The sequence below is a fragment of the Pseudonaja textilis genome, chromosome 1 (assembly GCF_049901715.1).
Source record: "Pseudonaja textilis isolate UNSWEBS1 chromosome 1, rPseTex1.2, whole genome shotgun sequence".
Classification (NCBI taxonomy): Eukaryota; Metazoa; Chordata; class Lepidosauria; order Squamata; family Elapidae; genus Pseudonaja; species Pseudonaja textilis.
Genome location: NC_141990.1, coordinates 89,358,880 through 89,383,649, shown reverse-complemented (window position 1 = coordinate 89,383,649; position 24,770 = coordinate 89,358,880). Strand labels below are relative to the sequence as shown.

Below are 24,770 nucleotides of genomic sequence, written 5' to 3'. Positions count from 1 at the left end.
GAAGGGAGGGACGAAGTTATTTGGTGAGTGACAATTTCCCTGTTACATCACTAGCTACTCTAGGAGAAGAGTGTAAACACAGTGATTACCACATTACATGTTTTGTACCCAAACTTCCGGAAATTAGAAATATCTTTATTAAGAAATATATTAGAAGAGACAGAGGCAGCATTCAGTTCCTGAAATGAAGTCAGTTTGATCTACCTGACACTGTAAGTGGGAAATTCCCCATTTAGGTTTCAGAGACACTTGGCAGAAAAAGTCAACCAACTACTTTGTATTCCACAATCAGGTCAGAAACATAACTTTTCCTTAAAAATTACCAGAGAAAATAAGAAATGATATAGAGGTCCATTAAGCCAGTTTATCCTAGATTTCAGTAAATGGAGGGGGCACTTAACCTTCCCATTTAAGTTTAAGCAATAGCAATTTTCATTCATTCAGAAGGAAAAGGGAAATGTGTCATATTCATAAAAACCTGGTCACTGTTGTTGATACGTAATAGATTTTCTCCAAATCTGCTGTCAATATGGTCTTTTCCTCCCAACCATGTGGCAAAGCAGTGGCTATTTTGGTAATTAATAACCATAAAGCCCCATCAGGAAACAAAACTCCTTAATAAAGCCACCACATTCTGGGATATCATTGTACAACTCTTCTCACAGGCTGAACTTCGTTTGATTTGAAGGTGGTTAAATCTTTTCAATTTGCCAGCCTGATGCGGGACAAGGGAAGAACAAGCAACTACATCATGTTATTGAGGAAATATTACAAACAGACGTAATATATTTAGGGAAAGTCAGATCTTACATATTAGAGGCTAATGAATAGCCTCACCATAAAGACTTGACATAGATTGTCTCAGTTTTGGTCCTCAAAGTTTAGCATCCCAGTTTATAATCTGCTCCCCCTTTTTGCTAACATGCTCCTCTTTGTGGTATAATGCTCTTTTTAAAGTGGACAACCATGGCTTATTCAGCAAATCATAATTAATAAGCTTGACTTAGCAGCATAGATTTACTCACTGGGCAGGAGAATAAAACAGATGCAACAATTGTTTTCAAGAGCAAATACTGTTTTCAAGAAGAAAACAGCCAGGATCAATGCAGCGTGGGGCAAATGGAAGTCCGTCACGGGCGTCCTCTGTGACAAGAAGATGCCGATGCGCCTGAAGGCGAAAATCTATAACTCTGTGGTGCGCCCCGTGGCCATATACGGCGCAGAGTGCTGGCCGACGACCAAAGAAGTCGAAAGCAGACTCAGATAATGGAGATGCGAATGCTCCGATGGTCGGTAGGCCTCACCCTACCGATCGCGTCAGGAACGAAGAAGTGCGTAGACGGTTCAACGTCGTGCCCATCCCCACGGTCATGAGGCAGTCCGCCACGATGGTTCGCCACGTGAGCCGCGCCAAGGAAGAATCCATCATCAAATCTGTAATGAAGGTGACTGTCGGAGGAGCGAGACCGCGTGGTAGACCTAAACAACGCTGGATGGACACGATCAAGGCCGATCTAGAGATCGCGAAGGCAGACCCGACACACGTGGCAGACAGAGAGGTGTGGAAGCAGTACTCAAGGACATTAGCGGACCTCGCCCGAGCGCGAGACAAACACTGAAGAAAAAGAAGAAGAAGAAGAAGAAGAAGAAGAAGAAGAAGAAGAAGAAGAAAATTTTAAAAATAATATTTTAAAATAAAAAATAAAAAAAATCAACTCCCAGCTATGATAGGTACCATAAAGAAACAAATTCTGCTTGAAAGTTTGGCAAGTTCTAAAGAGATATCTGATGACGTTAGTTGCAAAGTGCTCATGCTTCCAGGATCCAGCAGTTTTCAACATCTGATGACCTCCTGATCGCAGCTCCCTTTCTGGTACATTTTCTGGTCAGCTTTGTTTGTCTCTTTAGGGGATTTCCTATCAATAAAATCTTTTTCAGTTAAGGCTACAGAACCAGCTTTACAGATACTTGCTGACATTCTAAGATTCTTGCTCTCAGAAATGCATATACCCACACACCGAATGCTTTCAGAAAGATTCTTTGCTAAGTTATATAAAAGTTATAAATACAAATATTTCTTAAATTCTTTAAAATTACAACACATTCTTCTTCTTTCTATAATCTATCCTTTTAATAATCAAAGCCATAAATCACAATTTTTTTAATGCAAAAAGTCCATAAGAAGCTCCAGTCATTAATAAAGGTAGATCACGTCATACTCATGTTGAAAGCATTGAAGTGTTTCTGGATTGAAAGGATTAACTGGTGACATCACCACTGTCCCGGGGGAAGCCCAATTGGGGACTACTTTCATGTCCCCATCAGGAGCTGAAGCGAAGGATGGGAGTTCACCCCACCCCATTGGAGCACTTGGGTCTCAAACGCAAGTTTGCTAACCTCCAATAAATGTAGGTAATTTCTTTTTTCAAAGAAACCCATTTACCCTTTCCAGCAAAATGCGTCAAACTCACCAACCAGTCCTCCATAATGAAGAATGCTGAATCTTTCCATTAAATCTTCAATTGAATATTGATCTTTAATATTCTTCGAATCAAAGTATATATTTGAATCCAAAACTGTTAAGTTGTCCCATTCCGCAAAAAGAAAGCTCTCAGAAATTAGTAGTATCTTTATGGAACTCTCAGAACAAATATTTTGCCCAGCTGTGCTTTCATAGCCTTTATAATCAACATTCTGGTATGGATAAGCCTACCTTAAAATTTATTATTGATTTAGAAATTAGTTTTCAGATCTATCCAGGAAGCAAACATTTTTGAAGAGTTACCACCAACCCAAGTTAGGACATAATTGCTAGGAAATAAATCTAGTGCCTTTGATTGTCTAAGCCAGGGGTGGGCAATTAATTTCTGTCGGGGGCCACATGGAAAATCAGATCTGCGTTCAAGGGCCGAACCAATTTTATAAAAGGCCATTATAAAGGGCCCATTATAAAATGCAGCAAATTATATATAAGATTATATATATATATATATATATATATATTTGTTTTCTGAGGTTCTCGGGTATTTATATGTAGATCTGTTGTTGTCCCGTAAGATTTGAGATTAACTGTGAGAGTCACTCATCTCATCATATCAGATATGGAGATTGCAGTGCTCTCCTTATCCTAGTGGGAACTTGATGAAGCCCCACCCAATCAAGTTCCACCCCACTGGCAGTTAAAGGAGGAAGCAGCTGCAATCTCCATTACTCTGAGAAGCACAGAGCTGGAGACAGAAGCTGAAGATGATGAATGAGATCATCAAACGCTGCTAGATACTTCAAATACGCGAGAAAACCCAACAACCAAAGATCTATATATATATATATATATATATATATATATATATATATATATATATATATATATATATAATATTATATATATATTTATATATAATATTCTTATATATAATTTGCTGCATTTTATAATGCAGAGGCTATCTCGCCACGGGACAACTCACTGTGGCCAACTCACCACGAGACAACTTGCCATGGGACAATCCATGCGGGTAACTCAACGTGTTCTGACCCAAGCCTTGTTCAAATCAAATAAACACAAAGTAGATATAAAAGCAAACCTTTTTAATGTGTCTCTGTGAATTCTGTTCATTCACAGCAAAGAGTCATTAAAACTAATTGTCCCAGATAACAGCAAGCCCTTTCAAGGTTGTGAAAGGCTGCCAAGAACACAAGATTAATTGCAGGGGAATATTCAAAACCAAAAGTCTCTGAAAACAAATCAGAATAGACAGGTCTTCCACAAGAACTTGGAGTTGAAATAACTTCTTTGCTTCCTGCAAAGAACCCAACCCCGAGGGCTGGCTTTTATCCCTTATGGGAAGGACCATTGTTAGGGATACACCCTAGCAAGATCTGCAGGGCAGTCAGGCAGGCAGGCAGAATATGTGAGATAAACGTTATATGTAGCTTACACTCAGTAAACCAGATACACAGTGCCAATTAAAATAGTTTTATTCCAGCAAGAGGTAAAGCATAGTCAAACAGTCCATATATCATTCACTTAGTTCAGTCCGTCCAGGGATTATTCAGTTGCAAATTCCAGTGTCGAAAAAGAGAGGTCAGTACACTTACAAATGTCAGTCCAGTGATATATCTCCTCGCAGTAGAGAGATATTAAGAACTCAAAACTCCTCTCTTCCTTTAGCAACTCTTCTAACAAACCATCAACGTAATCCAATTCAGTAATTTTCAGTAATTGCCAGCAAAGCGTCAGGGAATCGTCAGCAAACAATCAGGTTGTCATGCTCCCTCTTATGGTGGTTTCACACTACACCCAAAATTAAATGCTTTGCATTTAAAGTGACACACACTTAAACTAACAATCATAGCTTATATATATTATTTTACCCAAACTACGTTAGGTGACCTATGTTATACCTAACAACCATCACCTTGCAGCCTTACTCCTGAGTCACCCGTGCTGCTGCAGCTGCTCTTTCCTTCAAGCAGCCCTTTATGCATGTGCACTGGGCACAGGCTCATTGGGGTCCCCTGCATCACTGCTGCCAGACTCTGAAAGCTCCGAAGGCAGCACCCCACTCTCTGAAAGTCCTGGTCCCATCCCTGCACCACACACAGGCCCCTCATCCATGTCCTTGCTGTCAGAGACCTCAGCCATCTGCACTTGCTGCCGGCAAACCACAATGCAATGCAATAAATATTACCCACCGCTGCTTCTTCTAATTATTTCCATTGCCAAAAAAAATATTTTCCTTCCATGATCATCTGGCCAGATGACTATACACCAAGGCACACAAAATGCTGTTACCTTCCCATCAAAGTGGTACCTATTTATTTACTTGCATTTGCATGCTTTTGAACTGCTAGGTTTGCAGGAGCTGGGGTAAGTAACAGAAGATCACCCCATTGCCGGCACTCCGGTGCCAAACTTGGGCTGTCAGCTTTTCCTGTGACCAGCTCAGTGCTTTTAACCGCTAAGCCATGGCACCCTCTTTTTTAAGTTAGCACCCTTTAAAATGAGTATCACATTTCTTTCCCCACCCTGAACTGAAACTTGTTTGCTCACTTGATGAAATTAATTTTCCAGTTAAGTGGCGCAGGATGAGCACTAAGAATACCAACAGGATATCTAATAGATAACACACACACACACTCAATCACAAGCATTTCACTTTAAAACAAAGCTTGCCTTTACTGCTTTTGTCTTCTCAAACATCCTTCAGTTAATGGATACTGGAGTAGATTAGTTCATTGTGTTTCACGCTATAACTCCTCCCTAATTAATGACTGTGAAGGGGACATTGTGATGGAGGAAGGGGCTTTAAGCATCCACAGTACTGCACATGCCTCTGACTTGCAAGACCATTTACAACACCCCTCTTCAAATGAGCAAAATGTGCTCCATGTCCCTGACACACAGAAGTTGCAGGATTTTGCAAGCCAAAGGCTGTGATTTAAATATGCGCTTCATGTCAAACATTTTTGCTGCACTCTTGGAAGTCTAAGCTTTAAATGTACATTGAGTTCTTCAACTTTATGAGCTTTGGTTCGTATGTGTTCTGTTTCTTCTGGCTTCATATTGACTTTCAGAAAGTGTCTAAAAAAGGAAAAGATACAAAAGCATGTACAGAATGCGGTTCCATATCAAGCTTCAGTAAACTGACCAAACCAATGTGGGATTATTTGAAATAATACTTTATTAGTTTGCATTCTTTGTGCGTGTCTCTGTATTAAAGAAAAATCACCTTTTGTACAAAACACTTTTATCTTATAAATCTCTTTGACAGTCTTTTTCAGTGCAACTTTTTCAGAAGACCACCATAGAACTGGGGGTAAAAGGCTAAATTTGGAGTGGCATTTCTAATAATAAAATGGCACGTTATTATTTAATTAGAGACTAATGCTTTTATAATCCAAAGATTGTGAAGGGTTATTTTTTTGGGAAAAACTACATTTCATGACATTTGCTTGGTCTGCTGCACATTATGTTCTTAAATTGCAAATGAAGTTAGATTTAAACTGGCAATGAGAAAAAACATCTCATTAAGCTTCATTCAATAAAAGAGTCCTCTCTTGCTTTGAACCAAGATGAATTCCAGGAAAGGACCTATGCAAAATGAAAAGAAAAAAAATGTTCTCAGCATATTGGACACTACAAAGACAAAGAGGCAATAAATGCACACTTTTCTCATAATTATATGCATAGTTATGCATATTTATTTTGCATAAACCAATAAAAAAATTGTATTACACTGTGGGAACTGACTGCAAAAACAATGACATTGCTTTACAGAGCCCACTCACAGGTACCTACAATTTTTTTTTTTTTTTGGTCTGATTCACATGGGAATCCCAGAAAGGAGCACTGCTGTAGAGAAGGTGGTTATGTGGCAACTTCAGAGGACTCTGGAAGAAGTGGATTCTTCAGTCCCTTTCAATCAGGATTCAGGCCTGGATAGTTAATGAAATAGCATTGATCACATAGCTAGATGACCTCTGATGATAGCAAGATGGGGGCGGGTACGTCCATTGGATGACCTCTGGCAGGAGTGATGCATCCATCTTTGCTGTTCTTAACTTCTCAGTGGCTTTCAATACCAATGAACGGTATCCTTCTGGACTGGTTCCAGGAGTTGAGGGTGGAAGACATTTTGTTGTACTGGTTCTCTTCCTTCCTCTGGGGTTGGTTTCAATCAGTGTTGATAGGAGAGAAGAGATCCAGCCCACAGACCCTACTCCATGGGGTGCCACAGAGCTTAGTCCACTCCTTTAGTATCTATTTGGGTGAGCTCATCTCACAGACTGGGTGAGTTATCATTAGCGTACTGATGATACTGCTCAGCTTTATACTTTTTGGGCCACCTGAGTGATGCTGTAGAGATTCTCTCTGTGTTTGGAAGTTATGGGGACTTGATGGGGCACAGTAGGCTTCAGCACAATACAAACCAGACTGAGTGGCTCTGGGGTTTAGGACCTCTTCATTAGGGCCCTTTGATATTTGGCTTTGCATGAGGTGGTACCACAAACAGACCCTGTGCATAATCAGGAGGTCCTCCTGGATTTGCAGCTTTGCTCCCAAAGCAGGTGGCAACTATGGCTAGGAAGGCCTTTGCACAACTTTGGGTTGTGCATCAATTGCACCTGTTCGTGGACTGAGGGCCCCTATTCACAGTCAGTCATGCCTTTGTGACCTCCGGATTGACTACTGCAAGTCTCTTTATATGGGACTTCCCTTGAAGAGTATTTGGAAACATCAACTGGTGCCGAGAGAGGTGACATGGGCAGTTACTGGTGCCAGTCAGTTTCTCATATCTAACACCATTGCTTCGGGAGGTGCATTGGCTTCTGATGTACATTTCGGTGCAATTCAAGGTGCTGTCTGTCACCTTTAAAGCCTTTCATGGCTTGAGACTGGGCCACTTATGTCTCTCTCCAATGCTATCTATCCACCTTATTAGATTTGGTAGAAGAGGCATGCTCTGGGCACCATAACATAAGCAGTGTTGGATAGCAGGGACCAGAAGGACAGTCTTTTCTGCCATGACAACCACCCTTTGGAATATCATCACCCCTGAAATTAGATTGGCCCCATACCTGTTGGCTTTTTGTAAATCTTATGCCTAGGTCTCTGGGCATGGAATGGGATATTTGGTATAGCCAACTTGCCTCAGGCAACTTATCACTGCCAATTCTCTCTGGCTAACTCACCATAGCCAACTCATCATAGGACAACTTGCCGAGGCCAACTCACCATTAGACAACTTGCTGCAGACAATTCAACGCTACAAGTATTCAAAATAATAAGAATAAATATTTTAATTTTTGTCAATCACTTTTTCTGTCTTCCCTTTTGCATCCTTTCTTTAATGATTCTATTCCACCATTTCTTTGATATTGTCCTGTGGCAAGTCGTTCCACAGTAAGTTGGCTGTGGCAAGTTGGCCATGATGAGTTGGCTGTGCCGAGTTGTCCTAGACCTCTCTGGGCATGGGATACAGCCTTTCTCCTGGCTCTGTGGATGGTTGGTTGGATAATGCCTGGCTGCTAGCTATTTCATTTTATTTTTTTATTTCATGTATTTTGCACATTTTATTGTTAAATTGCCTAGAATCAAGTAAAAATGAAAGTTACATAAATCAAATGAAAATAGGTACTCTATATTTGACCATTTAAATCCAAATGTGGATTCGAACTTTTCTGGAATGAGAGATTTAAGAAATATAACTAAAACAAGCCATTACTTAATAGTTAAATAGCTACATTTTTGCCTGTAGGCACCAACAGCAGGGGTGGGATTCTACCAGTTCGCACCTATTCGCTAGAACTGCTTGTTAACATTCAAAGCAGTTCAGAGAACCAGTTGTTAGAAGAAATTACTGGCCTAATCCTGTAAGGAAGGCAGCAAGGAAACATTCTGGTGTTGCTTACAGAAGCTGCCTCTCCGTTAATCCTTATTACATTCTTGGCAGGCCTAGACTTTTTGTCCCAGGAACTTCTCTGGAGTTTTTTTCCCCTCCTTTGCTGGTACTTTGCTTGTGTGGAGTGACCATTTAAAGTTACAATGACACTGAAAAAAGTAACTTATGACTATTTTTTACACTTATGACTGTTGCAGCATCCCCACAGTTATGAGAGGTCAGGCAAGGAGATGCATGCCTTGATGTGAATGATATTGAGTTGGCCACACACAGACAATAACATGAGCACCAAGCCATGTCCACCCAGTCACATGACCACCAAGCCACGCCCACTAACTAAGCCATGCCCACAGAACTGGTTGTTAAAACATTTGAATCCCACCACTGACCAACAGTGAATATGCAACAGTAATTTGCAACTATATGTTGGGGATTATGATATGCAAACACCTTCAAGGTGAATATTTAAACAATGCAGTTATTTTTCTGGGATTAGTTTGGTTTTATTTAATGTGTTATTAAAAAGCAAATATTGAAATAAAGGGGCCATTTGGCATGTTGTTCACAATGCTATTTGAACGGCTGATATCTGTTAAAAGAAAAACCCAGCCAATTAATTCATGAAAAACATAGAAGAACTAACAAAAATTGGCATTAATTTTTTTGTGGTCTTAATGAGAATCAATAACAAAGTATTCTACTCCTTTCATGAAATTTTAAGAAAAAGAACAAAATTTTACTGTACCTCTTCCTTTGTATGGCTTCATAGGTATAATAAATTGCAGATGCTAATCCCTTCAGAGAAAGCAACTATTAGTATATTTGTGACATTTCATATTCAAATGTAATAAAATAATGAATAAATCATGTTAGTGTACATACACTTAACAATGTGAATCCTCCTTGGATGGCTGCAGACCATTCAAAACCCAGTTTCTCATTTATGAAGCCACCTAAAGTTGGGCCTACAAAAGACCTACAAACAAACAAACAAAACCATACACACCAAATTTATCATAAATCTAAAAATATATAAGAACAGGAAATAAATATGTAGCAGGGAAGATAGATCGTGGTAATCAACATCCACACAAGCCGTCTTTTGGGAATTCCACACTCACAGCCCTTCTGCCATGGAATATCCATGGCTGTTCCACAGGGAAAATCCACTTGGGTAGGTAGCTATTCTGCCACCATCTGTTCTGCTGCCCTCTTTTGAACCCCAGACCTCTGAACCTTCCCCAGAAATAAGCTTTTAAATAATTGGCTCTAGTTTTGCCTTTTGAACCAGGGTAACCAGGCCCAAGTAGTTTCAGACTCAAGGCTGCTAAGGACAAACTCCACCCAAATTCCATTAGGAGCCGTGGTGGTGCAGTGGTTAGAATGCAGTATTGCATGCTAAAATCAATTCACTGCCAGGAGTTCGGTTCTGACCGACTCAAGGCTGACTCAGCCTTCTATCCTTCTGAGATCGTTAAAATGAGGACGCAGATTGTTGGGGGCAATACGCTGGCTCTGTTAAACCACTTAGAGAGTAAAGCACTATGAAGCGGTATGTGCAGTATATCTAACTGCTATTGCTATTGCTATCCTGGAGTGAAAAAGAATAAATGCTTTTATCCTAATAAAGATAGCAAAATACTTGAGATGCAACAATTATGTGAGGCTGATATAGTACATAGCAAAGGTAGCCATCATTAACTTGTAAACAGCCTGAACAGACCAAGAGATAGATCAGGAATGCATATATAGCTAATCCAAATTGAGTAAAAACCACACTGAAAAAAAAATCTGACATTTTCTGGCAACTATAATTTGCTTATTCCAAATTTCTGGGGATACCTGAATTCCTAGGCTCAGTCAGATGAGATCTGTTTCTTTAAAGTCCTTGCTTCTCCCTAAAACCATTAGTCAAGATTCCACAGAAATAGATTGCTAATTTTGTTCCCCTTGAGAATTCCATCCCCTGCCTCTTACTTGAGAAAGATGGTAGGTGTGGTTATAGATTATTTAGGATTCCCAAGAGACCCCCTTCTGGCCAGGTTCCTAGTTCTACTACAAAGTACAAAACCAATACACAAGATGTACCGAACGTCAGGCCTCACAGACTTTTTAATTGTATACGTTGCATTAAATGTCTGAATTAGTTGCCAGTAATTTCTAAACAATTCCTTACTCAATTGATAGTTTGAATGTTTTAAATTACAGTAACATGTTCTTTAAAGAAAAATAACAGAACACATTGTAATTGACTTTTAGTACACTGGGTATATCAATCTCAATATCCAAAATAAGCACATGTAATTGGTATTGAGACACTTCCTGAAGCCAAATTTTATCCACCCCGCCCCACAGAAGCATCTGTCAAGCCACATGCTATTTTTCTAGAGAAATATAACAAAAACTACTTTCACATCTATAAAGATTAGGCAACCCATGATCAGTTGGGTTATCATTTCATATATATTTCCTTACTTAACTCACCCCACTCACACACTCGCTGCACCTTCTTCATACCCTTACACACACACTTACATCCTCCCCAACCTGCGCTGCACTTCTTGCGCCCACCCTGCAGCCTTCACTGGGTGTCTCTTGTGCACCCACTTGCACCCTCATAGCAAGAGCATTTAGACTTATACACCAGTCTGCAGTGCTTTAAGTGGTTTTCAGAGTCAGCATATTGCCCCCAACAATCTGCATCATTATTTTACCGACCTCGGAAGGATGGAAGGTTGAGTCCATCTTGAGCTGGTCAGGATCGAACTGCTGGCAGTCGGCAGAGTTAGCCTGCAGGACTGCATTCTAATCACTGTGCCACCATCACTCACGCCGTCTCCTGGCCCTCTTGGTGAGTCTTCCACACCCACTGACACCCCACTCATCCCTCTGACCCGTGTGGCCTTCTTACACACTGTCATGCAATGACACGCATCATCCCCAGCATGAATGGATAGCAGGGGTCGGCGAGGGGGTGTAGCAGTCTCATAGAAACGTGCAAGAGGTACTGTGTGGGTCAGAGTAGCGTGCGGTACAGCACAGGAATCAGGAAGGGTACGTAGGGGTGTGGCACAGATCAGGAAAGGGGTGCGTGAGACGGGTGACTTCACAGGTGGCAGCTTTTTCATATGGATTCCTGAGTTATCACGTGTTGTAGTGATCGTTTTGCTCCATTGTTCACAAATAAGCAGTTTAGGTGGGCTTGATCCATCTGATCCTACTTGATTTTTCCCACTAGCGAGAAGAGCTTCAGGAACTCTTCAGGAAGAAAACTCTTAATTATTATTGATACAGACGATAGGTATGTTGCTCTCCAATAAAGCGGAAATAGACAACTCTGAACTATGGTATCAGACTCTGATTTATTGGAAACAACAGACCAAAACTTCCAAATTCATATACAAGAACTCTAAACCGGTGTGTCAACCTTGGCAACTTTAAGACTTGTGGACTTCAACTCCCAGAATTCCTCAGCCAGCTTTGCTTTGCTGGCTGAGGAATTCTGGGAGTTGAAGTCCACAAGTCTTAAAGTTGCCAAGGTTGGACACCCCTGCTCTAAACCTTTTCCTCTGGTTTTCTTTTTTCCCTTTCCCCTGATTCCTGAAGCTTCTCCAACTGGTAGGAAAAAACAAGCATATATTGGTCAGCATATCGTTTCTGATTGATAAATCATGATTCTGTAGCATGTGCTAACTTTATAAACTATATTTCCAAATGCACTTTTAACATCTTATCTCTGGTTTCTTTACTGGGCACCCTCCTTCTTTCCTTCCTTATTATCTTTGGCTATCTCATTAACCATTGCTGGACATAGATTCTTTAATACACTGATTAGAAATGAATGAGACATAAAGCGCAATATTTACTAGAACTCTCTGAACTTCAGCAACAATTAACCATAATGGGAAATCCTGTAGGATATATCAGAATTCTATCAGTCTCTGTTGCCTAACAATAAATAATTTAGGTACATATCAAGCTATTAAGTTGCTGCATGCTTTAAAAATGGTTTGGAAGAAGTCCTTTGCACCTGATTACATGATTAACAGATTAACAGAATTGGAAGGGACCTTTTAGGTCATCTAGTCCAACCCCCCCACCCAAGCAAGAGACCCTGTACCATTTCTGACAAATGGCAGTCCAAACTCCTCTTAAAAGCCTCCAGTGATGACGCTCCGACAACTTCTGAGGGCAAGTTGTTTCATTGGTTGATTGTTGTCACTGTCAGAAAGTTTCTCCTTATTTCCAGGTTGAATCTCTCCTTGTTCAGTTTCCATCCATTATTCCTTGTCTGTCCTTCAAGTGCCTTGTAAAGTAGCCTGAGCCCCTTCCTCCCTGTGGCAGTCCCTCAAATATTGGAAGACTGCTATCCTGTCTCCCTTGGTCCTTCTCTTCACCAGACTAGCCATGCTCAGTTCCTGTAACTGTCCTATTTGGTGTTTGTGTTTGTCTTCCTTCCCATCCCTCTTACTTCATTATTTGATTTTCTTTCTGGGAGTTTTTGCTTGGAATTAGATCCTGGAGATCCTAAAGTCTGGTCACCCCCACCCCCCCACCTGCCTATGCAGAATCCTTCTCTTATTCATGACAGCACATCTTTGTTGAAGCTTCCTGAGACAAAGATTGTGCTGCTGTTTCTTCGAAACAAATAATTACACGCAACTTTTAAGGCGGCTAAATCTCAGTACCATATAGAAGCCTGGAAAAAGTTATCTGTGCTTTAAGAAAAGACAGAGAGGGGCTGGATTTGTGAACCCAGCCTTAAGAGCCATTATGTACAGCTAGCTCTTCCATATATGCCAATTTGGCATAGGATTTTAAAATGCTGGCCTAAAAACCAGGAGACTGAATTTTAATCCTGCCTCAAAGCTGAAAATTGGCTGGGGACTTAAGGTCCAGTCACTCTGTCTCACAGTCCAACCCACCTCACAGATAAGAGGATGAAAAAATATTACAGATGTTTGCTGCCTTGAGTTGCTTATAAAGTAATAAAGGTGGAGTAAAAACCAAATAAACAAATAAATCCCAATCCTTCTAGGCAACTGAGAAATACAAGCTTCGAGATGTGCTCATGATTTGAATGAATCAATCTTGATGTCTGTTTCTAGAAGGAAGAAATTTTTGGCAGCTGCAAAATATGTTCAGTACATATGACTTTCTAAACATTTGTTTTAAAAGTCTTCTTTATCTGTTCACATAATTTTATTCTTTTTTTTTAATTGGGAATGAAAATGGCATTCAACTATTAACCTTAATAATTGCAGCTAGCATTAATAAGCGCTTACTGTATATTAGTTTGATTTTAAATGTTATATTTATTTTCAAAAGGAAAAAAGTTAGTTTTATTTGTTGCATTAGGACAATGAATCCCAAATCAATAATCAGAAAACTTTCAATTAGTATTTATTTTCTTCCTATCACATAGAAGACACTGACTTCTGAAGGAAACACTATGATTGCTATCTGTTCTTTAGCTATGCCTATTAACCAGCTTTCTGTGCAAAAAGTAAGGCCGGCTTAATAATACAGTGAGATCCAAAAGAGAGCAAAATGACCACGGTTGTGACCTACAGATCAGAGAAAATCATCTGTCCCTTAGATCCAAAATTACTCTGTAATTGGTGTTTTTGTGCAGTTCAACCTTCTATACTTCTGGCAAGGTCCTGCATGAGTTACTCAACACTTATGGATGATATATGTAGATATTGGGAGAGAGCATATGTTGTGAAAATTTAAGGTGCAATGTTTCTGAGTTGTCTCTCGTTCATATCCCTGATTGTTATGCCAGATTGCATATAATGTGGCCGAGCAAACATCACAGGTTAGCAGCCAACAAAAATAGCGTCATACTTGAAGCAATAATATTTTTTTTCTTTCCTGTGTCTGCGGCATTTTGTAAACCTCAAGTATCATGTTTTAATAAATGAAGGCTGACTACACATTCTATTGCTCATGAAGCACCAATATAGCATCCTGATAATGCAATGATTGTAGCACTATCATGGTTCAGGCAGATTAAGGGTAGGGCTTGATTGGGGTGCTGCATTTATCAGTGTGAAAACCACATCACCACCACAGGTTGGCTCTCCTCCACGGATGCTACTGTCCTATTTCCTGAAGGGTTATTGGCTTGTATGTATTTCTCCCAAACTCTTAAGAATTTCTTCTGTACTTGATGATGCTGTTTAGTCTATATAATGTTTAGTCAGCAGTTGTATTTCTGATCATGAATTGTATAGGTATTTTATGAGTGGTTACATACCCAAGTGCCCATAATGCACCAAAGAGTCCAGACACCAATCCAAGCAAGTTTAATCCTTCCTCAAATCCATTCTCACTGTAGAAGGCAAGACAGAAATCCAGAGTTATTTCCAAGGACAATATTTGCATTTATAACTACAAAACATTTTAGAAGGCAATCATCACCAAAAAATAATTATATAGTCCCAAACCAGCAACATCTGTAACAGAACCGTTTGTCTTTAAATGTAGAAAAGAAAAATATCAACGGTTGTCTCTCCTCAAAACAATATATTCAGCATTTAAAATCTTTTCAGTGATTTGGTTCACAAATTGAGCTCTGCCATGGTTTGCTTAGAATAGAATAACACAGTTGGAAGGGACCTTGGAGGTCATCTAGTCCAACCTCCTGCTCAGGCAGGAAACCCTATACCATTTCAGACAAAAGACTTTTCAGTCTCTTCTTAAAAACTTCCAGTGTTGAAGAATTTACAACTTCTGGAGGCAAGTGGTTCCACTGATTAATTGTTCTAACTGTCAGGAAATTTCTCCTTAGTTTTAGGTTGCTTCTCTCCTTGATTAGTTTCCACCTATTGCTTCCTGTCCTACCCTCAGGTGCTTTGGAGAATAACTTGACTCCCGCTTCTTTGTGGCAGCCCCTGAAATGTTGGAACACTGCTATCATATCACCCCTAGTCCTTCTTTTCAATTAACTAGACATACCCAATTCCAGCAACCGTTCTTTATATGTTTTAGCCTCAGTCCCCTAATCATCTTTGTTACTCTTCTCTACATTCTTTCTAGAGTCTCAACATCTTTTTTATATTGTGGCAACCAAACTTGGATGCAGTATTCCAAGTGTGGCCTTACCAAGGCATTATAAAGTAGGCATTAAAACTTCATGTGATCTTGATTCTATCCGTTTATGCAGTCTAGAACTGTGTTGGCTTATTGATTATTATTTCTGGGTTTGGCCAAGGGACAAACTTAATCTTCTTAAGGATAGTCAAAGATTTTTTTTCAGATATATGGGATGGCAGTTTGTGAAAGTGGGGGTATGCTTTGTTTAGATTGATGGGGATTTTCTTACGTTTCTTTTCTTCATGTGTTTATCAATTCAAACATAAGGAAACTGCCATTAGGTTTCAGCTGTCATAAATGGGGGTCACCGAGGCAAGAAAGAGAGACAGAGCACATATGGCCATGGATTGGGATGTTTATTCCAGTTTATTGAATAAATAGGGATTAACCAAGTATGTACAACACGTTGGTCCATGGACCATGGCATGCAGACATTTCCATACATTATTCCTGAGCAGCATGATGTTGTCTTGTAAATTAAATGGAAGCCATGGATGTACCTTTGATAAGTAAGGCAGGTCATTATCCAGGGCAGGGGGAGAGAGAGAGAAGAAAAGGTTCTAAACAGAGACAATGCCAAACCATAATTTGATTTAATAAGTATATCTGTCTTTAAAGCAGAGGTCTCCAAACTTGGCAACTTTAAGACTTGTGGACTTCAACTCCCAGAATTCTGGGAGTTGAAGTCCACAAGTCTTAAAGTTGCCAAGTTTGGGGACCTCTGCTTTAAAGCAATCCTAACAATCTGATGTAGTTGTTAAGGCATCACGCTCAAGACCAGGAGTTCTAGTCCCAATCTGAAGGCACAGAGCCAGGTGGACTTGGGCTAGTCACTTTCTCTCAGCCCTAGGAAGGAGACAACGACAAACCACTTTTAAAAAAAAACTTGCCAAGAAAACTGCAAGGACTTGTCCAAGCAGTACCCAAGAGTCAGGCATGACTGAAGGGAAGCAGTGGGGGCAAGGGGTGGGTGGGAGAGGGCATACAACTGTAGTTAATGATTCTAGTCTTTGAGGATAAAGAATAACATAAATATGAAGAGAAGATCACTTACTATGCACTATTGATTGCTTCAGGGTATATTGGGATGCCAATCATTGAAAGAGCAAAACCGTTCAGGACCATCATCAGGATGAAAAGCCAAAGCTGACTGCAAAATCACAAGCACAGACACAACGCTTCATTTCAGCTGTAATTCATGGTATCTCTCTGCCATCTGTCATTTATATTTAAAAGGCCACCCAATTCACAGTGACCTTAGAGCAAGGGTGTCAAGGCCCAGGGGCCGCATCTGCCCCATTGGGTGCTTAGATCCAGCTTGTGGGGCTACCCTGGAAACAGCAAAGGGTCAGCCCGTGGTGCCTTTGGTAGCAAAAACGGAGCTCACGAGGGCTGCATGTGGCTCTCCCAAGCTCCGGTTTCACTGGCAAAGGGTTGCAGGAGGCCGTCGCAGCTGAAAATGGAGCTCAGGAGCCCATTTTTTGCTGGCAGAGCGCTCAGGCCACCTCAGGTGCCCCTGACACAAGTGACATTGAGCGGGGCACACACACTCGGCCATGCACCCATGTCCTGTCCCACCCGAGGTCAAACCCTGATGTAGCCCTCAATGAAATCAAGCTTGACACCCTTGCCTTAGAGATTTAGAAGCCCCCACTTCTTTTATCTCTTAAGTGTCATTCTCACTGGCTGCAATAACACTACACACGCTCCCTTCCATTAGTCAGGACTGCTATGTTAAACCACTCAGGTTTCATGCTGGTGCTATCAGGACTCTAAATCATTTTAAAAATATTCTGCCTAAACTCTGGGTCACTTCAGTGAAGATTTGCCAATTAAGGTTTCAATTAAGATTGCCAGCTACAGAAGCCCTCCACTAAACAATTCCCTTACTGATGGGCCCTCCCAATGTTTCATGCCTGGAAAATAATTGACAATTGTATGTACTCATACAGGGGTGGGATTCTACCAGTTCGCACCTATTCGCTAGAACCGGTTCTTAACATTCTAAGCAGTTCGGGGAAATGGTTGTTAGAAGAAATTACTGGCCTAATCCTGTAAGGAAGGCAGGAAGGAAACATTCTGGTGTTGCTTACAGAAACTTCCTCTCCGTTAACCTTTATTACATTCTTGGCAGGACTAGACTTCCTGTCTCAGGAACCTCTCTGGAGTCTTTTTCCCCTTCTTTGCTGGTACTCTGCTTGTGTGGAATGACCATTCAAAGTTACAATGGCACTGAAAAAAGTGACCTTTGACTGTTTTTCACACTTACGACTGTTGCAGCATCCCCACAGTCATGAGAGGCCAGGCGAGGAGATGCATGCTTCGATGTGAGTGATATTGAGTTGGCCACACCCAGCCAGTCACATGACCACCAAGCCACACCCACCCAGAAACATGACCAAGTCACGCCCACTAACTAAGCCACACCAACAGAACTGGTTGTTAAAAAATTTGAATCCCACCCCTGTACTCATAAGCATATATTTAACTAAATTAAGCTAAATCTATATATACATTAAAATATCAAAATACACATGTACGCAGATACAACAACCAACCTTTAAATAAATAAAATAACCATTTCTTGGATTTTTTCCAGATTTGGCTCAACAATGTTTGACGCAGCTACTAATAAAAATAGTCTCTCAATGGCATAGTTCTGGCAGACATGCAGAAATTCACTGATTCAAAACTTAGAGCAGGCATTTTTTTTTCTTTTTCTGAGCTACATTTCTTAGTCTTGGGCTTTTTTTTGAACAAAGTCACTGGTGCATCTTTTCATTATTTTTCATGTTATCGGAGATGAGAGTTTCATTCCACTTCCCCAAATAGTAGGAAGAGAAGGGAAGGGAAGGGAAAATGTGCTGCAGCCAACTTCTCGTGGCCAATTTGCCCCTGGCCAACTCACTGCAGCCAGATTGCCATGTGATAACTCACCATGGACGATTCAAAAATTCACTTTAACAGGAAGCATCATTTTGACATTTTGTTCCTCTTTTGGCATTCTTTCTTTAATGATTCTATTCAATGGTTTCTTTGATATTAATGTAACTTTTGTCCCAAGGCGAGTTGCCTCATGATGAGCTGGCCACAGTGAGTTGGCTGCACCAGATTGGCCATGGTGAGTTGTTATAGACCAGGGAAGGGAAGGGAAGGGTGGTTTTGCTAAGTTTTAAGCCAGTGACCCTCTGTATGTCAGAGAAATATCCTAATCAATTTGCAACTGGAACATCAGCAATAATAGTAGCCGGAACAGAGCTTAGAGAGATTAGTGATCGAGATGAGATGGTGTTCTCCAGCAACTATGCACTGTAGCTAATTAAAGTACAAAGTTTTTCCAGCAAGAATAAGAAACCAGATAGCAATAGTTGAGCTGGCACAAGCTGGAAAACAGCCCTTTATGCACAGAGCAAGAAATAACAAGCAGAGTTTGCATTAACAATTGGCTAAGGATGGATACAGGATGACATTGTTTGTTCCTCTTTTCCAGAAACAGGGCACATTCAGAGGAACCACCTGCCCTTAGATTAGCAACTCCATTTCCAGACTGATCATAATTATTAATATATTCCTATACTATTGAAGCTCAAAGCTGCCTAATTTTTGATTTCCTCAAAGATACCTCCTGAGCTTCCATTCATAACCATTATTTAATTCTGAACAATGTTTTGCTAATGAGTAACTAGAAACATGTTTCTTACTGCCCAGGAGTAAGGATGAGAAGCAGGAAATGGGACTTTAAGCTGCAGGAAACTATGTACCTTTGTAGGAAGGGAAGTTTAGTGACTAGCACATGGATTAATCCCTGACTCTCTAATCATCTATTAGAGCCCTGATACCTGCTGGCTTAAATGGAAAAGCATGCAATTTTCTAATTCCCTTCATACAGGTAGTCCTCAATTTATCATCACAACTGAATCCAATTGAAACATTTGCCCCATTTTACAATCTTTCTTGCCACAGTTGTTAAGTGAATCTTTGCATTTGTTAAGTTAGTAACATGGTTGTTAAGTGAATCCGCCTTCCCCATTGACTTTGCTTGTCAGAAGATCACAAGGGGTGATCCCATGACCCCGGGACACTGCAGCCATCATAAATATGAAGCGCCTGAATTTCGATCATGTAACTATGGAGATGCTACAACAGTCATAAGTGTGAAAAATGGCCCTAGGTCACTTTTATCAGTGCCATTGTAACTTTGAATGGTCACCAAATGAACTGTTGTAAGTCAAGGACTGCCTATATTGCTCAGGCATTCCCAGAAACACCACTATTTTCTTTCCAAATAAAAAGTGGAATAAAATGAGATAATAGCAGAATTGCTGATCTGGAAGTTCAATGTCTCTAAGCCTTCCCATTCACAGGTAAGGATAGAACAGCTATTATTCTCTCCACAGGCTGAAGAAAACATCAAAAAAGAATAGTAATGCCAGGCAGCAGAGTTCATTTATTGGGGTAGAAAAAATTGATATTACTAGTTAATACACAGCCCTTTCTTTATTGACTCGATGAACAGGAAAACTTCAGACCAGGAAAATTGTCAGCGGAGAAGTTAGTGAAGTATAACTCACCTTTCAATATGCAAGATGGGAGCTGGCCCTAAGAAAAAATAGCATAATGTGGTCAGAAAAGCTCCAACGATTAGCAGCCATTTCCTTAAACTCTGCAAGAGATAGACAAAGAACTTGATCCTCATCAAAATATCATGTTTGAATAAACTGGATGCATTAATTCAACCAATAGGGAATAAACTGAAATAACGGAGAAATCTCACATTAGATCATTTCATGTATTCAGCTCAACCAGAACCTAACATTCATCTTCATGTTCTTTGAGAAGAGGTAACCAACCCTCTGAAAGAGGTTACTTTTTCAAGAGAAAGGGGTGACTAGGGAAAACAGCTTCTCTTTCTCCCAATGAAAGTGTCTCACCAGCAAACTGGTTCTTCCAAACATTAGGATTCAACTTGTCTGTTCTCAGATAGGAGTCCTCCTGCCCGCTAAAATGTAAAACGTATGGCTATGACGTCGGCAATGGCTTTCCAAGTTACCAAGAGCTGTGCTATTGGCAATCTTTTTGCTATGAACAAAAACAAAAGTTTCATCACATCTATCACATCAGAGTTGGGACTCTTTGTCTGGATGACAAACCAGCTCTACAGTTCTTCCACACATTACAAATATATTGTATTATTATTTCTTACCATTTCTTGGCTGAGGAAACACATTAGGCAGAAACACGTCTTCATAGTTGATCTATGGGATTTGGTAAGATCCAATGTCAACACAAGGATTTCTATTATTTGGCTTCTGAAGCATGTCAAACTTAAACACCAATACTGGATAATCACAACTGGCAAATCCAAAGAAGTTTAAAAATTGAAATAAGGATGGGGTAAGATCTTGTACTCACCGGCTTTTTATCACTTAGAAAACCAAGAAGTGGTGAAGATAAGGCATAAGGGAGCGCTAGGGCCAGAAAGACCAATCCCACATATCCCACTGGCAATTTAAACTATAGAAAGAAAAATCAATATTCTTGTTAGGGCATAAAAACAGAATACAATATTAATTCAATCAGTGGTGGGATTCAATTGTTTTTACTACCAGTTCTGTGGGCATGGCTTGGTGGGCATGGCAGGGCAAGGATACTGTAAAATCTCCAGTCAGAGGTGGTTTTTGTAGGTTCTCCAAACTACTCAAAATTTCCACTACCGATTCTCCAGAACTGGTCAGAACCTGCTGAATACCACCTCTGAATTCAATACAGGTAGTCCTCGACCGACAACAGTTTATTTAGTAACTGTTCAAAGTTACAACGGGATTGAAAAAAGTGACTTTTTAATGACTTTTTCACACTTATGACCATTTTCCACATGACGATTGCGGCATCCCCACAATCATGTAACCACAATTCAGGTGCTTGGCAACTGATTCATATTTATGACAGCTGCAGTGACCCCAGGTCACCTGACTGCCTTTGGTTTCCTTCTGATGAGCAAAGTCTATGGAGAAACCAGATGCACCAAATAATTGTGTTACTAACTTAACAGCTGCAGTCATTCACTTAACAACCGTGGCAAGAAATGTCGCAAAATTAGGCTTGAGTCACTTAACAACTGCCTTGCTTAGCAACTGTCGTTAAAATTAGGCTTGAGTCACTTAACAAATGCCTTGCTTAGCAATGGAAATTTGGATCTCAGTTGTATTTTTAAGTCAAGGACTACCTGCATTGGCCATGTGGCTGAAGATAAATCACATTCAATGTATTTCATGTTAGTAATGTTCTCCTTATGTTGTTTTAAAGCAGAGGTGTCAAACTCAATTTCATTGAGGGCCACATCAGGGCTGTGTTTGACCTCGGGGGGGAGGCAGGGGTCTGCCAGCGTGGGAGTGGCCAGCTTGATGTCACTTGTGTTGGGGTGCCTGTGGTGGCCTGAGCACTCTGCCAGCAAAAATGGGCTCCCAAGCTCAGTTTTTGGCTGCGACGGCCTCTCTTGGAGCTCAAGGGGAGGGGGCACATGCAGCCTTCCCGAGCTCCATTTTTGCTGGCAGAGGCACCGTGGGCTGGTCCTTCGCTGTTCCCTTTGCAGCCCCATGGGCCAGATCTAAGCACCCTGTGGGCCAGCCGGCCCATGGGCTTTGTGTTTGACACTCCAGTTTTAAGCAACATAATTTCTGAGGCATGAACTTATTTATATTTTGGAGCCCATATGACCCTTTGGGACAGCTAGTTAGAATTACAATGTAGGAAGAGACATCTAGAAATGTAGCAACTATTAGAAAGGTTAAAACAAACTGCTAATATTTGTTACACACCCATGATTTAGAAATCATTTATCAAATCTATAAAGCTTAACAGGTTATTTCAGAATGAATAAGATGGATCTAAAAGAATTTTTTTGTACCTACTTTTTCCAAGACAAATAATGACATTGTAGGATCTAGAAAGGCAATACATGAACTTAGTCCAAATATATTTAGACAAAGTATTGCAACTTTTGGTAGAACAATAAGCTTCAAAAATGAATCTTTCTTAGGAACTGAATCTGTAATTAGAAAAGCATAGAATATAAAATTATTATAGTAACTAATCTATACAACTATTTTATACATTAAAAGATACTAGTCCTTGCCCTGAGTCTACAGTCCTAAATTCAGGTAAAGAAGGGGAAATAGCCTTTCCATGTTAATATCTAACCATGCTGATGCAGGCTTACACACAAATGGTATTTATCATGCATTTTTCTTATAAACAAGAATATAAACCATTTAAAATAACAGTTATGAGCAGGATTAATGTGTCAGGACAGAAGGTAGCACCCTGTATACCATATATATTAAAGTAGCAGGAATGACTGGCATATTAATGTATATGAATAATGATAATAGTTAGAAGTTATCACGCCCAACTAGAGTTCTTGTCCTGATATCACCTTCAGTTCAGCCCATTTCTATACATTTCAAATGTTAGAAGTACCTGATGAACTTGTTTATCAGAAAGGCCAACAGATTCCATTAGCAACAATGCCGTTACAATTAATGTTCAACACCATAGAAAATTATAATTAGACTTTCCTGCAGAACACACCTATCAAAAATTATCAATGGAAATCAAATTTAGCAACCCATGGAGGTCTGGATTTGGAGTTACACTCAAAATTAAAGTGGAAAAAAACACTACAGGCTGATCCAACTTTGATGTAATGTCCTTAAAACAAGTCAAAATGAGGCTCAGTAGTGTGTGTGGCCTCCACGTGCCTGTATGACCTCCCCACAATGCTGGGCATGCTCCTGATGAGGTGGCAGATGGTCTCCTGAGGGATCTCCTCTTACACCTGGATTAAAGCATCCCCCAACTCCTGGACAGTCTGTGGTGCAACGTGGCGTTGGTGGATGGAATGAGACATGATGTCCCAGATGTGCTCAATTGGATTCAGGTCTGGGGAACAGGCGGGCCAGTCCATAGCATCAATGCCTTAGTCTTGCAGGAACTGCTGACACACCCCAGCCACATGAGGTCTAGCATTGTCTTGCATTAGGAGGAACCCAGGGCCAACTGCACCAGCATATGGTCTCACAAAGGGTCTGAGGATTTCATCTCGGTACCTAATGGCAGTCAGGCTACCTCTGGCAGGCACATGGAGGGCTGTGCGGCCCCCTAAAGAAATGCCATCCCACACCATTACTGACCCACTGCCAAATCGGCCATGCTGGATGATGTTGCAGGCAGCAGAACGTTCTCCATGGCGTCTCCAGACCCTGTCACGTCTGTCACATGTGCTCAGTGTGAACCTGCTTTCATCTGTGAAGAGCACAGGGCGCCAGTGGTGAATTTGCCAATCTTGGTGTTCTCTGACAAATGCCAAACGTCCTGCACGGTGTTGGGCTGTAAGCACAACCCCCACCTGTGGACGTCAGGCCCTCATACCACCCTCATGGTGTATGTTTCTGACTGTTTGAGCAGCCAAATGCACATTTGTGGCACGCTGGAGGATATTTGGCAGGACTCTGGCAGTATTCCTCTTGTCCCTCCTTGCACAAAGGTGGAGGTAGCAGTCCTGATGCTGGGTTGTTGCCTTCCTACGGCCTCCTCCACGTCTCCTGATGTACTGGCCTGTCTCCTGGTAACGCTTCCATGCTCTGGACACTACACTGACAGACACAGTAAACCTTCTTGCCATAGCTCGCATTGATGTGCCATCCTGGATGAGCTGCACTACCTGAGCCACTTGTGTGGGTTGTAGACTCCGTCTCATGCTACCACTAGAGTGAAAGCACTGCCAGCATTCAAAAGTGACCAAACCATCAGCCAGAAAGCACAGGAACTGAGAAGTGGTCTGTGGTCACCACCTGCAGAACCACTCCTTTATTGGGGATGTCTTGCTAACTGCCTATGCTTTCCACCTGTTGCCTATTCCATTTGCACAACAGTATGTGAAATTGATTGTCAATCAGTGTTGCAACCTAAGTGGACAGTTTGATTTCACAGAAGTGTGATTGACTTGGAGTTACATTGTGTTGTTTACGTGTTTCCCTTATTTTTTTGAGCAGAGTGTGTGTGTGTGTGTGTGTGTGTGTGTGTGTGTGTGTGTGTGTGTGTATTATTCAGCTTTGTTTGGGTATTTTCCCATGTCATTATAGTTGTGCTTTTAAAGTTGTAGCGACGTTTCGGCAGAATCTCATCTGCCATCATCAGGCTTCTGTATTGTGTTCGTCTGTGAGTCAGGCTTTCACAGCAATTTTTGTTTTACATTTTGTGCTAGCC

At 40.8% G+C, this 24,770-nt stretch overlaps 1 protein-coding gene across 4 annotated transcripts in view; it reads right to left on the bottom strand.

Annotated features, from left to right (window-relative positions):
- Nucleotides 1-5,663: 5,663 nt before the first annotated feature.
- SLC18B1 (solute carrier family 18 member B1) overlaps nt 5,664-24,770 on the bottom strand; it is a 37,471-nt gene continuing 18,364 nt past the window's right edge. For 2 of the 4 annotated variants that reach the window (XM_087940839.1, XM_087940828.1), the window contains exons 7-14: nt 22,415-22,551; nt 20,916-21,017; nt 20,075-20,166; nt 16,558-16,653; nt 14,665-14,739; nt 9,285-9,378; nt 9,148-9,197; nt 5,664-6,091 (exon numbers count right to left, since the gene is read on the bottom strand). In XM_087940839.1, coding sequence (XP_087796965.1) covers nt 6,028-6,091; nt 9,148-9,197; nt 9,285-9,378; nt 14,665-14,739; nt 16,558-16,653; nt 20,075-20,166; nt 20,916-21,017; nt 22,415-22,551 — 710 coding nt within the window. In that variant the 3' untranslated portion in view covers nt 5,664-6,027. The remainder of the gene's footprint in view (nt 6,092-9,147; nt 9,198-9,284; nt 9,379-14,664; nt 14,740-16,557; nt 16,654-20,074; nt 20,167-20,915; nt 21,018-22,414; nt 22,552-24,770) is intronic. The other 2 variants (XM_087940833.1, XM_087940830.1) reach the window with 1 other exon arrangement.